General features: G+C 44.9%; 1 protein-coding gene across 2 annotated transcripts in view; it reads right to left on the bottom strand.

Moving 5' to 3' along the window:
- The window catches only part of mdm1 (Mdm1 nuclear protein), a 46,385-nt gene that overhangs the window by 26,264 nt on the left and 5,704 nt on the right, over positions 1-14,417 (bottom strand). The window contains exons 3-9 of one of the 2 annotated variants that reach the window (XM_015962497.3): positions 13,970-14,101; positions 12,666-12,845; positions 12,495-12,592; positions 12,298-12,420; positions 9,430-9,591; positions 6,258-6,322; positions 6,092-6,179 (exon numbers count right to left, since the gene is read on the bottom strand). In XM_015962497.3, the coding sequence (XP_015817983.3) occupies positions 6,092-6,179; positions 6,258-6,322; positions 9,430-9,591; positions 12,298-12,420; positions 12,495-12,592; positions 12,666-12,845; positions 13,970-14,101 (848 nt within the window). The remainder of the gene's footprint in view (positions 1-6,091; positions 6,180-6,257; positions 6,323-9,429; positions 9,592-12,297; positions 12,421-12,494; positions 12,593-12,665; positions 12,846-13,969; positions 14,102-14,417) is intronic. The other variant, XM_070542845.1, reaches the window with a different exon arrangement.

The raw sequence follows: 14,417 nt of genomic DNA, 5'->3' as shown, positions 1-14,417 counted from the left end.
GTCAACAGATGAGATCAAACAAAACAGATGAGAATTGCCCTTAAGCTGTTTAACTTGGACCAAGCATTTTAGGTCACAGATAGATGTAGCTTAGGGTCTCTGTCTATACACCTTATAAGACAATTTAGGTGATGGCATGTTGTTTTTCTGCTATTGAACTGTTTTCTAATAATGTTGTGTTTAATAAAGTGAAGGAAGGAGAGAAATAACGTTTCCCTAGCAGTTTTTAAAAATTTCTCCATGTAATCCGATTAATCGATTAATCGTGTCGAGACCCCATCCGATTAATCGATTATCCAAATAATCGTTTGTTGCAGCCCTATATTGTTGCCCAGGGTACAACATGGTGGCGCAGTGGTTAGCACTGTTGCCTCGCAGCACGAAGGTCGCAGGTTCAAAACTCGCCTTTCTGCGTGGAGTTGCGTGTTCTCCCCATGCATGCGTGGGTTTTCTCCGGGTTCTCCGGTTTCCCCCACAGATCACAACATGCCCTATAGGTTAAAAAAAAAAAAAAAAAAAATTGTAAGTCGCTTTGGGTAAAAGCGTCTGCTAAGCACATAAACAACATAAAGTGTTAATCTGGCCCTGGTTCCGCCGTCACATTCCCGCAGAAACTGGTTGATCACACCGGGGCCAGACTACTAGCATGTGGTTTTACAACCACAATGTCCTCAGAAGCAAAAACGCTTTTAAAAGGGAGGGAGGAGTCCTAACTGTTGCTGCAGGCGTGTTGTGTGAGAGTGCAGTTATTTACTGGTTAATATATTTTTGGGTTCAGTTGCTTTCATGTGGCCTAATGTGAGTCTATTTGGGATCATTGGAATGATCAGCAGCATTTCTTGATGTGACTTTATGGCAGTTGCCCAGGGCATCATCACAAGGAGGATGGCATTCATTTACTTTTGTTTTATTTGGTATTTTTTCAGTCATTTTTGGAAATAGTGATCAATTTTGATTAATTCACAGCCTATGTTTAATTACATTTAAAATAAATGTCAACAGATGAGATCAAACAAAACAGATGAGAATTGCCCTTAAGCTGTTTAACTTGGACCAAGCATTTTAGGTCACAGATAGATGTAGCTTAGGGTCTCTGTCTATACACCTTATAAGACAATTTAGGTGATGGCATGTTGTTTTTCTGCTATTGAACTGTTTTCTAATAATGTTGTGTTTAATAAAGTGAAGGAAGGAGAGAAATAACGTTTCCCTAGCAGTTTTTAAAAATTTCCCCATGTAATCCGATTAATCGATTAATCGTGTCGAGACCCCATCCAATTAATCGATTATCCAAATAATCGTTTGTTGCAGCCCTACTAGACTGCACACTTGGGCTGGCATCTCAGGTTCGGCCCTAGACTTGTTTAGGTCTTACTTTTCTAACAGGTCCCTCAGGGTCATGCTGGATGACTATTCATCCCAGTCACTCTCCCTTCCTTGGGGGGTTCCTCAAGGTTCCATCCTCGGCCCGTAACTGTTCTGCCTCTATATTCTGCCCTTGGGAGCCATTTTCAGACAGCATGTTGTTTCAGACCATCTATACGCAGACAACTGTCAAATATATTTTTCATTTAAACCCACTGACTCCACTAAACCTCTGTTTGTGGAACTCATTACCTCTTCAGGTTAGGCAAGCACCCTCTATTGCCGTTTTTAAATCACGCCTGAAAACCCACTACTTCTCCCTGGCCTTCAACTCCCAAACCATAAGGCACTAACTCATCCTTTGTTTTTCCACCTTGTTTGTTCGATTTTAAATTTGTGTTTTTATATTCTGGTTTCACTTGTTCTGTTGGTTTTAGTTTGTTGTTCTTTTAACTCTATCTTTTTTACTTCATATGATATACACGATTATTTTAGCTTGTGTTTTGTAGTATTTGTTTTATGTGCAGCGCTTTGGTCGGTTGTAATGCCGTGTTGAAAGCGCTCAGCAAATAACGTGGTATGGTATGCCACAACCTTTGTTCTGAGCTACTAAACCTACGACCTTCGAAGCACCAGTGCTGTTGGCTAAAAATGTTAACGTACAGCCCTGCTCAGACTCACCATTATGACAGCATGATCCTGTGTACAACACTTTCATTGACGGGCACATCTTTTGATAGTTGTCTTACTACGTAAAAACTGTTTGAGTCCAATAAAGCAACTGGTCATCCCCTTTTTGTCTTGGCCTGATCACAGCATTGACACATCTGCTCTGGTTGTGTAATTCCAGCTTTAGTTGTTGATTCTGGTAAACCTGACCAACCCGACCTCAGTCCAAACCCTGAATAACCCCTGACCCAGTTTTTGAAGCTAACCTCAGACTGTCCCTAACCTAACCCTGACATCAAGTGTGATTTTGATGCTGATCATCCCTCCTACTCCGTCTGTCAGGCTTTCATCTGTTTTATATTAATAGACATTACCGTATGAGACTGCGTCACAGCAGACACCAGTTTGCTTGTGCAGGAAAAGCTCTAATAAAGGCCACAGTGCACCACTGCAGCTTTGGGGAAAAATGTCTTCAAAATCAAATGCAACCCTTTTTAATGCAGCCGGGCTCTCCATACTCTTTCAAGTGAAAATGTGTTCTGCATCAGTGCAGATGCACCCTAACAAACACATCCTGGCCCAGTGGGAATAAACTGTTCTATATAACCTTTGTGGAGCATGCTGATGCAGGTCAGCCCACAGAAACCTTCATGCCACTCTGCATTTATTCACTTTACATGAAACTCTTCAGGGTTTGTGGAAGTTCAAGATGCCAGCTCAGCATTTGTATCCGTATGAAAGTTCATCTTTGAGCTTACAGTCAGTGACTCACTGCATCTGCCGAGTTTCTGTTCGAAGTGAAGATGGAGCTTCAGCTTTTTGGAGTTCATGCTCCAGTTCAACTCGATGCTCGCCTAAAATCTAAAGGTAAAATCTACATGCGACACTAGAACACGTCGGCCTAAAAACGCCTGTTTCAGTGTAAGCCCCCGCTCTACCAGCTGCATGGAGTTACTCCAACACCAGACAGCATTTCTGATGTTTTCCAGGTTCTTCAGAGCAAACTGAACTCAAACCAGACGAGGACCAACAAATACTGGTGGAAGGAATCAGCAGTAGAACCCTGGAGTCCAAAGGGACTAAAAACAACAAGTTGAATTTCCTGCTGACAGTCGGTGAACAAGCAGGTGATTTTCTCACGTTTGATGTTTTCAGCTAAACTGATGCTGAGGCATCAGGTAACCCCCCTCCTCAAGAAAAATTTCCACAAGACTGGTGGAAACCCATCTGAGTGTGAGTAACTGAGAGTTGTTTCCTTGAAAGGAAACACTGTGGTTTTTTTCTGCTGAGCGCGTTGAGGTCTCTTCAGCCACACACACATGAACACACGTTTCCCAAATGCCACAACGGTTAGAGGAATCAGGGACAAAACATTAGTTGCTCGATTAGCTGCTTCCTATCCTCCTGATAAATCTGACAGACCAACGATCCACTCTCACTAACATCACAGGTGGCTGCAGACCAGAATTTATCAACAGACAGAACTGCTCATTTTACATGTAGCCCTTCACTGATCACATACCAACTACTAACTACGTTTTTCAATTCAGTTTATATATAAAGCTCCAAATCACCTATTGCTAAAGTCGTCTCAAGGACCTTCACACGGTAAACGTTCCAAATGAGGTCAGTTCATTAATCAGTAACAAGTTTCCTATATAAGGAACCCAGCAGGTCGCAGCGAGTCACTGACTAGTGTCAGAGACTTTACAGCAATCATCATACTAAGCAAGCATGCAGCGACAGTGGAGAGGAAAACTCCCTTTTAACAGGAAGAAACCTCCAGAGGATCCTGGCTCAGTATAAGCAGCCATCCACCATGACTTGTGGCAGTTTGCCAGTTCAGGTAATTTTATTTTATTTTATTGTCTCATCTGCTTCCATACGTCATGTCCTCTGTGGCGAGCGCGTCTTTAAAAAGGGGGGGGGGGCGTGACCTGATCAGGTGTGTCTGATTGCCTCGCTGACAAAGGGAGAGACACAGACCAGCGATAAGAAAAGGATTGATAGAAACAAGTAGTGTTGAAATAATAACGAGAATTTTTGTGAAAGGACGATAAAACGGAGTAGAGACAGGAGCGCCGTTCCACAGCGGAGATTGGGAGGGCGCCGGGACGCGATCGCCGTTTCGGTGGGGCGCGCAGCTGTTTCGCATGGGTTCCACTTCTGAGTCAGGCCTGTTGGACCCCGGTGCTTACGTTCTTCTGCGAGAACCACGAAACCCGTTGGGAAAAGTCGGGTTCCGTGAGTAAGAACAATATTGAGTTTGACTGTAAGAGTGCCGCCGAGCACAGAGCGGGTACATTGGTGGCTTCCCCGTCGCTGACACTAATGAATGGTTAGTGAGGAGGCCCCATAAGCCGCCATGTTGTATGTTGTTGGGTGTGTGATGTGAGTTGATGATCGGGTAATTTCTGGTTTAAGTTCTCCTTTGAAGAAGAAGGGTGTAGACTATTCTATGTTGTGTCCTTTGTAGGGAATTTGTACTTATCAAGGTTAACCGATCACTGTAATTGATCTTATATGTCAGGAGAGAGACTTGGCTGGCACCCCACTCCTTGATGCAAAAATCTGTTACACTCACTGGGAATGGAGAAGACAGAGCACACACACACACACACACACACACACACACACCCTATTACAGCTTGATTAAATATGAAAACATCCTTAGAGGCTGTTCATTAAACTTCAGTGATGAATTTTCTTTTTATTTCCTTCAGATCTCTTGTTTGTAATCTTGAATCAGTTATTATCACCTAGGTAACAGGAATGAGCAGCCATACTGGACTTAACACTCTTTAGAAGCTTTTCAGCCTAAGACCATTTTCTGCTTCAGATCACTTGTTTTTAATAGATGCAGAATTACAATCGTCTCCTTTGCTCTCTTCCTTAAACACTCAGGCATCAACCTCCAGCTCTGTAGCCTTTAGCACATCCAAAGTATTAAAGCTGCAATGGCAAATTTGGAAAACAAGCTAAATTAAAGCAAATTTTCATGCCTCATAGTATAGCTATAAATACATTGTGGCGGTTAAAATAGTTCGTTCATACTTGTGTAAAAACCTCTGCCAATAACATGGCCACCGTCGGACCTTCCCGCTGTCGGTCTCACTGAAACGCCTGGGTCCTCGACTCATCGCATACTCACATATTCAGCACCAGAACACAACTGGTGTGAGAGGTTCTCCGCTCAGTAGTATCGGAGAAGGAGAAACAGCCGGCTGCTACCACTTCAGCTTTAGGACAAACTACCAGAGTCCCAAAAAGACACCATTTGAAGTGATGAACAACTAAAGACGTCTGGACCTAGAAAACAGTGACTGGTGTTCAGCTCTCTCGTTTATTGTAGCTAAGCGGGTGTTCAGTTCTGGTGGTGGTGGAAACAGTGAGGATACCTGAGGGAGTGGTGACCGTTCCATGCTCGTGTTAGTATTAACGACGTAGCTTGTTTGCAGATTTGCAGAGTCGGTTTGAACCCAACGAAGGGCCTCCATAGTTACCCACAAAGAATCAGAGGTGAAATACACTTTTCCTTGGTTCTGCACCCCCCAAGGCGCTTTACAACACAACCAGTCATTCATCCATTCACACACACATTCACACGCTGGTGGTGATGAGCTACGATGTAGCCACAGCTACCCTGGGGTGCACTGACAGAGGCGAGGCTGCCAAGCACATGCGCCACCGGTCCGTCCGACCGCCACCAGCAGGCAAGGCGGGTTAAGCGCCTTGCCCAAGGACACAACAGCAGAAATCTCTGGTCAGAGCCGGGATTGAACCTGCAGCCTTCCGATTACTGGACAACCCGCTCTACCCCCTGAGCTACTGCTGTCCAATTTGTCATTTTCAAATCTAGATCAATGCACGTGTGAAAAGAAAAGAAGACTTTAGACACTATAATAGTGAGCTGTGCTACTTTCAGAACAGGCCCGTGGGCACCTCGTGGTTCTTGGAGGCCCTAGGTTGGCGGTCCCTGCTCAAGTGAGTCTTGTTCAAACCCACTTAGCAGGACAGGACAAGCCAACCATAGGTGAGACAATAATTCAGTCCTGACCTGCTGAGTGAAATCATCAGTGGCTCCGCCTCCTTCTGGGTTCCTGTAGAAATCAGAACGAAAGCTGGACTGATATTCTGTCAACGTCCTGCGAGACACATAGCAGATTTTATGCCTGAATCATAAACTAATAAAAACCATAAAACACAAACTGATAGATACACACCTGCATCTTTTATACACCTGAGGAGGTTTGTCTTTGGTGTGCTCCGCCTCCTTCCCGCTGTGGGCCTGCAGGTAGAAACATCCCATTCAGGTGTTTGGGAGGGAACTGTTGGGAGTGGACACCCTGTAAGTCCTGGTCCGAACAATCCAGTGAGTGATGTTGTGTATTTGGCCTGGCTCGGTTTCCTTGGATCCACATTTAGAGTTTTCCATCAGCACTTCTCGGTGTAACTTGGAGGGGGTAAGTTCAGTTGGGCAGTTGGCGTTTTCCAACAGCACGGTTCGGTATTTTCCCCCAACTGCTTTGTTGTGCTACTTCTCTGCCTGCGGCCTTTTTCTGGTTCAGTCTGACAAGAAGCCAGAGACTGAGCAGAGCGTTCCCCTCCACTGCTGTTTTTTGTTTTTGTGAGACGTGCAGTTCACCTCACGCTACTTTTTAGTCGGGTAAAGATTGTGAGTGCCATAGGTGCAACCCCCCATTGGATCTGTGTCTCTGTTTGATGTGGGAAAGCAAATTCCCCTCAGCTGAGACAAGTTTTAGCGGAACCGAGCCGTGTTCGGTAAGGAAAGGGGGGGCAGGTACTGAAAAAAGGGTGGAAAGAACTTCCAACTGCGCTGAGACGAGTCGAGCTATGCCGAGTAGGTCCTGATGGAAAAGGCCCATGTGTAGAATCATGACATCTGACCTTAATCTTTACTGGGTGAGGCCTGTAGGGCATCTGGGTTCTTTTGTTCCTGAAATCCTTCAGAAAGGAGCAGAGTGTGTTGCTTTTTGAGATCTTTTAGCCAACTTCCTTTGTCGGGTTCTGTTGAAGTGACTTACTTCTACAGGTCTGAGTGAAGCTGGTGGGCCTGGACTCAGCTTTAGAGCCCTGCACGGGCCTAAAATCTGAGCCCGTGTCCGGCCCGGCCTGAGGGGGTGGAGCCCGACCCGGTCCGAAAAGGTTTTCAGGATTCTCTGGCCCGACCCGAGCCCGACTTTTTTTTAACCAACTAAATGAAAACAAAGTGCGTCAATCCTGACCAATGTGTTAAGAGACGTGCAGGATCCGATCAATTTGTTTTTCCCTCGTTTACCGTCACGGAGATAACGGCGCACTGGCTCTGGTGGTAATCAAGTTAAATTTTATCTTTTTCCATCAATTTTCACAAGAAAACATAACAGTTAAAAGCAGGGCTTGTGTTGACCGGTCAGTTCCCGTATTTGACCGTTTATTTTGAGGGAGAAAGAATAGAAAGAATTACCCCGACGCATGCAGACGAACTGACATTTTATTCTACGCACATCGCAGATGTAGCTAAATCACCCAAGAAAAGATTCCCATCTGAACATCTGAGCTGGACACTGCTCAGCGCAGCTCGCTGTCAGCGTGTACTACATAAGGTCCACAGCGAGCTGAAGATGTGGAGAGGGGCTTGGAGCGCATCGCAGAACTGAAGCGCACGCGGGAAGGTGTGAAGCGAGTGTTTTCCAAACCCGGTCTCTCAGAGAGACTTGTCACTTAGAAAATGTTCCCTGATTATGAAACTTTGGCTGAATAGTGCTTGTTCCTGTCTCCAATGTGGCGACACATCCAGGAGGAGAATCTCACATCCTCTTCAGCTCAGGAAGCGCCTATGATTACGCACAAGCGTGACCCGTCAACCCGGTCTCACAGTAAGACTGGGTTGGACCTGTTCAGGTTTACGCAGACAATCTTTACATTTAGAATTAGCTTACAGATATAAAATTAATTCAGTAAAATATAAAGCATTTTATTTAAATATCCATTCATTATTTTACAAACACAGAGAGCCGTATCTGATTCAGATCAGCGGGAAGATCATTCGGAGGAATCTTCCCGCATGCGCTCTGGTTCTGCGACGCACTCCAAGCCCCTCTCCACATCTTCAGCTCGCTGTGGACCTTATGTAGTGCACGCTGACAGCGAGCTGCGCTGAGCGGTGTCCAGCTCAGATGTTCAGATGGGAATCTTTTCTTGGGTGATTTAACTACATCTGCGATGTGCGTAGAATAAAGTGTCAGTTCGTCTGCATGCGTCGGGGTAATTCTTTCTATTCTTTCTCCGTCAAAATAAACGGTCAAATATGGGAACTGTCCGGTCAACACAAGCCCTGCTTTTAACTGTTCTGTTTCATTGTGAAAATTGATCAAATTAAACTTGATTACCACCAGAGCCAGGCGCACTGCGCCGTTATCTCCGTCGCTGTAAATGAGGGAAAAACAAAATGATCGGATCCTTTTCTGACCTTCCCCACCTACAAAGTTTAATTACAACAATCAAACGTGACAGAGCCTGGATTTGTATTCTGAACAGTCTAAACATGTGTTAAAAAGAAACGTATGACAAAAGTGGCGCCTGCTCAGTAAAACCACCAACAGGGTGAAAAATATCTAAATATTGTAGGCAGAGACGGGCTACAACTTCTGGATCCACTTTATATAAATCGATTTATTGATTATCTTCTTATGAAAGATAACTTTGACGTACACGAGCGACCGGTACCGGCTGCTGTCACCTGTTGTGAGCAGCACTCTGTCTGAGGGGGCAGGTACTGAAAAAAGGGTGGAAAGAACTTCCAGCTGCGCTGAGACGAGTCGAGCTATGCCGAGTAGGTCCTGATGGAAAAGGCCCATGTGTAGAATCATGACATCTGACCTTAATCTTTACTGGGTGAGGCCTGTAGGGCATCTGGATTCCCTCTGTCTGAGGGTAGGCCCCGCCCACAACACCGCGGCTGCTGTGGCTCCCAGTGTTTTCTTTACTGTGGGAAACGGGTAATAATGGCTCTCTGATGGGAACAGGTTGCCGACCCCTGGTTTAAGTGTTTCAATTTTTTTTAATGAATTCGATTAAAAATAAAGGCGCCCGGCCCGTGTCCGAGGTAATTACACAGTCGTTGGCCCGAAGCCCGGCCCGAGGGCCGTCGGGCCGGGCCGACCCGAGGGCCTAGGGCTTCAGTGCAGGGCTCTACTCAGCTTCATAACTAATCTTCTCTGTTTTTACTCAGGTTATCATTGAAAGTGAAAATCTGGTCTGAGGTGAATAGACGTGCCTCTGGCACTTAGCATCTTTTGTGGTACTTTAGTTTTAAGAACATCTGATTCCATGAAAAACGTTAAAACCTCAGTTTGGTTGTAAAGAGGAATTTTTAGTGAATGTGACGTTCACCAGCTCTTTGTGGAATGGTGGGAGTCTCTGATGTTCCACGTGTTTCCAAGGGTGTGGTCCGGTGGGCTGGGCCAGTCCCCTGAAACTCTCCTTATATTCTGTTTCCACGGAGACTGGGTGTATCTTAAATTGAGGGACTGATCTGTTGTTGGAGAACAGCGCCTACAGGACAGGGTCAGAGGTCATTCAGTCAACAAAAACAAGCAGGGTGATTCTGCTGAACTTGGAGCTTGTGGGGATGATGCCACCTGGTGGTCACTCTGAGGAACAGCATCGTCCCGCTGCTGTTACTGACTTCCAGCTAAAACATCTGCAGTCTGAAATAGTTTTAATGTCTAACTTCAGGTTTGCTGTTGCATTATTTTAGACAGGCTGTGTATAAATAGCAAAAGCATAAAATGTATAAAACATTTAACAAATTACAGACCTGTTTCTCTTGTATCCCAGTTCTCTAAAATCAGAGAAACGCAAACTGCTCTCGAACAGTCAGCACGGTTTCAGAAAAGAAAGATCGACATCTCTGGCATTGTTAGAATTAGTTGAAGAAATCTCAAATGCAATAGATAATAAAAGATATGCAGCAGGAATATTTATAGACCTAAAGAAAGCATTTGATACCATTGACCACAAGATTGTATTTACAAAACCAGAGCACTGGTATTAGAGGAGTGGGACTTAACTGGATAATTAGTTACTTAAAGAATAGACAACAGTTTGAACAAATGGGTGAATATAAATCAGCTTACAGGGATTTTAATTGTGGTGTTCCTCAAGTGTCAGTTTTAGGGCCCAAAACGTTCATAATCCATATAAACGACAAAAATAATTACATTTATATTATTTGCAGATGATACCAATGTTTTAGTTCTGGGGAAATTTTACAACAACTTACAGACAATAACATCAGAAATTAATCGTTTAAAACTGTGGTTTGATATGAATAAATTGTCGATAAATTTAAGTAAACCAAAGATTACAAATACAAATATTGGTGGATAACAGGTATTGAATGGGTGCATGAATATACATTTCTTGGTGTTATGCTGGATCTTAAAATTAGCTGGAAGCCTCACAGCAAACACGTAAAAACAAAAGTGGCTAAAAGTTTTGCTGTTATGGCGAAAACGAGACATTTGCTGAACACAGAATCATAACAAAGCATCTACTGTTCACTGGTTGCATCATATTTGAGTTATTGTGTGGAGATCTGGGGAAATATATACAAAAGCACTTTACAACCACTTTGTACGTTTCAAAAAAAGCTGTAAGAACCGTTCATAAAGTGGGATGTCTGGAGCACACAAATCCATTATTTAGTTCATCTAAAATCGTTAAATTAATGGATCGTGTCCAATTTAAAACTGGACAAATAATGTACAGAACAAGAAATAATCAATTAGCAGAAAATATTAAGTGTTTTTTTGACAGGCCTGGGGTTATGAGTTAGGAGGAGAGCAGTACGTACAGCTATGAGGCACATGTGCATGGTGGTCTGTGGAGTGAATTAGTGGAACAGATAAATGTTGTGTGACTTTAGATCAGTTTAAAATACTGCTATACAAAAAACCCTACTGCAAAAGTACATGGATGTAACACAGCTTGGAGTGCTCGGTACGGGGGTGTTTTGATGGGTGAGGTTTTTACTTATTTATTTTTATTTAATGAGACTTTATGTATGATCGAAGATTATTTAGACATGGAGAGTAATTGAATTGTAGCCATCATCGTCTTCCTCCGCTTATCTGGGTCCGGATCGCGGGGGCAACATCCCAACTAGGGAGCTCCAGACCGTCCTCTCCCCGGCCACCTCCACTAGCTCCTCTGGCAGGACCCCAAGGCGTTCCCGGACCAGATTGGAGATGTAACCTCTCCAACGTGTCCTGGGTCGACCCGGGGGCCTCCTGCCGGCAGGACATGCCCGAAACACCTCCCCGGGGAGGCGTCCAGGAGGTATCCTGACCAGATGCCCAAACCACCTCAACTGGCTCCTTTCGATCCAGAGGAGCAGCGGTTCTACTCCGAGCCCCTCCCGAATGTCCGAGCTCCTCACCCTATCTCTAAGGCTGAGCCCGGCCACCCTACGGAGGAAACTCATTTCGGCCGCTTGTATCCGCGATCTCGTTCTTTCGGTCTTTACTCAAAGCTCATGACCATAGGTGAGGGTTGGGACGTAGATCGACCGGTAAATCGAGAGCCTGGCTTTCTGGCTCAGCTCCCTCTTCACCACGACAGATCGGCTCAGCGTCCGCATCACTGCAGACGCCGAACCAATCCGCCTGTCGATCTCCCGATCCCTCCTACCCTCACTCGTGAACAAGACCCCGAGATACTTAAACTCCTCCACTTGAGGTAGGACCTCTCCCCCGACCTGAAGTTGGCAAGCCACCCTTTTCCGGTCGAGAACCATGGTCTCAGATTTGGAGGTCTTTGAATTATAGCAATATTTACAATTGTGTATTTTGTCAAGTCACTCGGGGTAGGATTTAATTAGCATTAGCTTCTTCCTTTTCGAGCAAATATGAAAGATTTATTCATTTTTATTGCAACTAAGCAGACTTGAGAGCTATATCTGTTTTCTTTGTTATTTTCTGGTATGTTTTGTCTGTAAATATTTCTTTTATTTCAATTTTATTTTTAACGTTCAAATAAAAATCTAATTAAAGAAATCAAATCAAACTCAGCCCTGGGACCATCCTCTGACTCCGGCTGCAGCTTAACAACTAAATCTTAACACGCTGCTATTTGTAAGTTTTGTTTATTGTTTATTTAATTAGGAAATCCCTCAGAGGAAAATAGTCGTGGTCATGGTGGAACAAAAACAATAACAGTGTAAAAAGACCAAACTAACTAAATGTGACTCACTCTCACCTGTTCAGCAGTCAGTAGTGGCGAAGCAGCAGGTGCAGGTTTTTTCCACCCAAACTGTCTACTGTACTCTGACCTTTGACCCCGTGACCTGAGCCCCACATTCCGTGTCGGCGTCAGGTCAGCCTGCAGCACAAGTCTATGAGAAGCTGCTTCTCTGGGTATTTCATCAGGATGCTGACAGGTTTCAGGTGGCTCACCTGGTGTGCTGATGGCTGCTGCTGCTCAGTGGGAGCTTCACCGTTCACCGTTCTGCTGGGCTGTGACTGGCTACCAAGCTCTGATGGGCGTGGCTTCCCTGAGGGGACAGAACAGCTGTAAGCAGACAGGCAAGACATTGAAAATATTTATTTAAAAGTTTGCTATTTTACCTGCTTCTGCACCAGTCGCAGGTCTCACTGCCGATTCAGAATCTGGTGTTCCTTGAGTTCTGGTGTCTGCAGCAGGTCGTGGTCCTACGGGAGTGTCCGGCACTGCTGGAGATCCAGGAGGCAGGGGTGCTTTTGCGTCTGGGGAACGTTTCTTCATGTTGGCTGGGTGGTTTCTGGAAGCTGGAGAGGAACTGATTAGCTGACTGTAGCAGAAACAAAAACATGTTTGCAGCAGTTTGTTACCGGGGGGAGCACCTGGATTCATGACTGGATCTCACGGGTCAGAGGGTGAACATCTAACCCCTGAGCCATCGTTGCCTTTAAGCCCAGACCATTTTCGGCCATCTTAGCCAAATTCCTCGTCGTAAACACAATCACGTAAAAGTAATTTGTAAGTCTGTGGCCGTCCAGTGGGACCGGCTCTTGGCAGCTTTTTAAGCCGTCTCACGACCAATGTCGGCCTCCAACAGTCCACAAGCACGCTAGAAAGGGAAATACTCTGACCTAAAACATTTATGTGGTGTTTCAATAACTTAAAGAGCAAATAGCAGCTTAAATTTTATTTTGATTTCATATAAATTGCTATCTAAAAAATACTATTAGAAACACTTATTATGTGCATTTTGTTTACAATACATAACAGCCCCTTATATTGAGTAGAAGTGGTAAAAAGCTTCTAAAAAGGCTTTTTAAAATCATCTTAAACTCTGGCATAATGAGGGGGTTATAAGCTAATCCTGCCTGAAGCTCAGTGTGGCCAGTAGGAAGTTTTCAGGTAGATAGCAGGGCCGGATCAGCGTTGCAGGGGCCCCTGGGCACAATGCTTTTTAGATTTCATAACATTGTCAATAACTAAGTAAGTACCCACAGAGGAAACACTGCAGGTAAAACCTAAAGAGATGAAGCTAACAAGTTAAAAACCAAATTCAACATGAACACCGGATAAATAAAGCACTTTGTTTGGTTTTCTTGTTTTTTATTTGACTATTTTGCTGTTGTAGCATCACACTTTATAGCGCGACGACTGCAAATGAATTATGACCAATAAGATGTGATGATGGGCTGAGCAGTGGCGCAGTGGTTAGAGCTGTTGCCTTGCAGCAAGAAGGTCCTGGGTTCGCTTCCCGGCCTGGGATCTTTCTGCGTAGAGTTAGCATGTTCTCCCTGTGCATGCGTGGGTTCTCTCCGGGTACTCCGGCTTCCTCCCACCGTCCAAAAACATGACTGTTAGGTTTCTCTAAGTATTTGCTCAAAGGAGGCTCTAACCTGCAGTTTGCCTTTTAACAGATTTTACATATTCCTACCAGCAGTGGGCGCTCTTCTGTCAGCTATAACAGCTGCATCATGTGCAGGACAGAAGCGAGAGCTGCAGGACCGGGCTGCACCAAGTGAACTGGGCCTCTTCCGATGCTGGAGACCTGGTTCTCTACAGATCCCTGCAGGAACGTAGAGAAAGTTCAGAAATGAGCCCCAACTTCACAGCCACACAGATTTTGAACTGTTTGCTATGTTTGGGATTAGAGCCTTGCACTGAAGCCCTAGGCATGACGGCCCTCGGGCCGGGCTTCGGGTCAACGACTGTGTAATTACCTCGGACACGGGCCGGGCCGGGCGCCTTTATTTTTAATCGAATTCATTAAAAAAAATAGAAACACAAACGCAGCAGTAGAGCCCTGCGCGGGACTGTTTTCTTCATCCCGCTCCTGCCCGCTCCCGCTGAATTTCTGACCATTACCGCCTGCAACTGCAACG

The sequence above is a fragment of the Nothobranchius furzeri genome, chromosome 1 (genome assembly GCF_043380555.1).
Source record: "Nothobranchius furzeri strain GRZ-AD chromosome 1, NfurGRZ-RIMD1, whole genome shotgun sequence".
NCBI classification, from domain to species: domain Eukaryota; kingdom Metazoa; phylum Chordata; class Actinopteri; order Cyprinodontiformes; family Nothobranchiidae; genus Nothobranchius; species Nothobranchius furzeri.
Note: the sequence above shows the minus strand (reverse complement) of the source record. Positions and strands in the feature narration are given on the sequence as shown.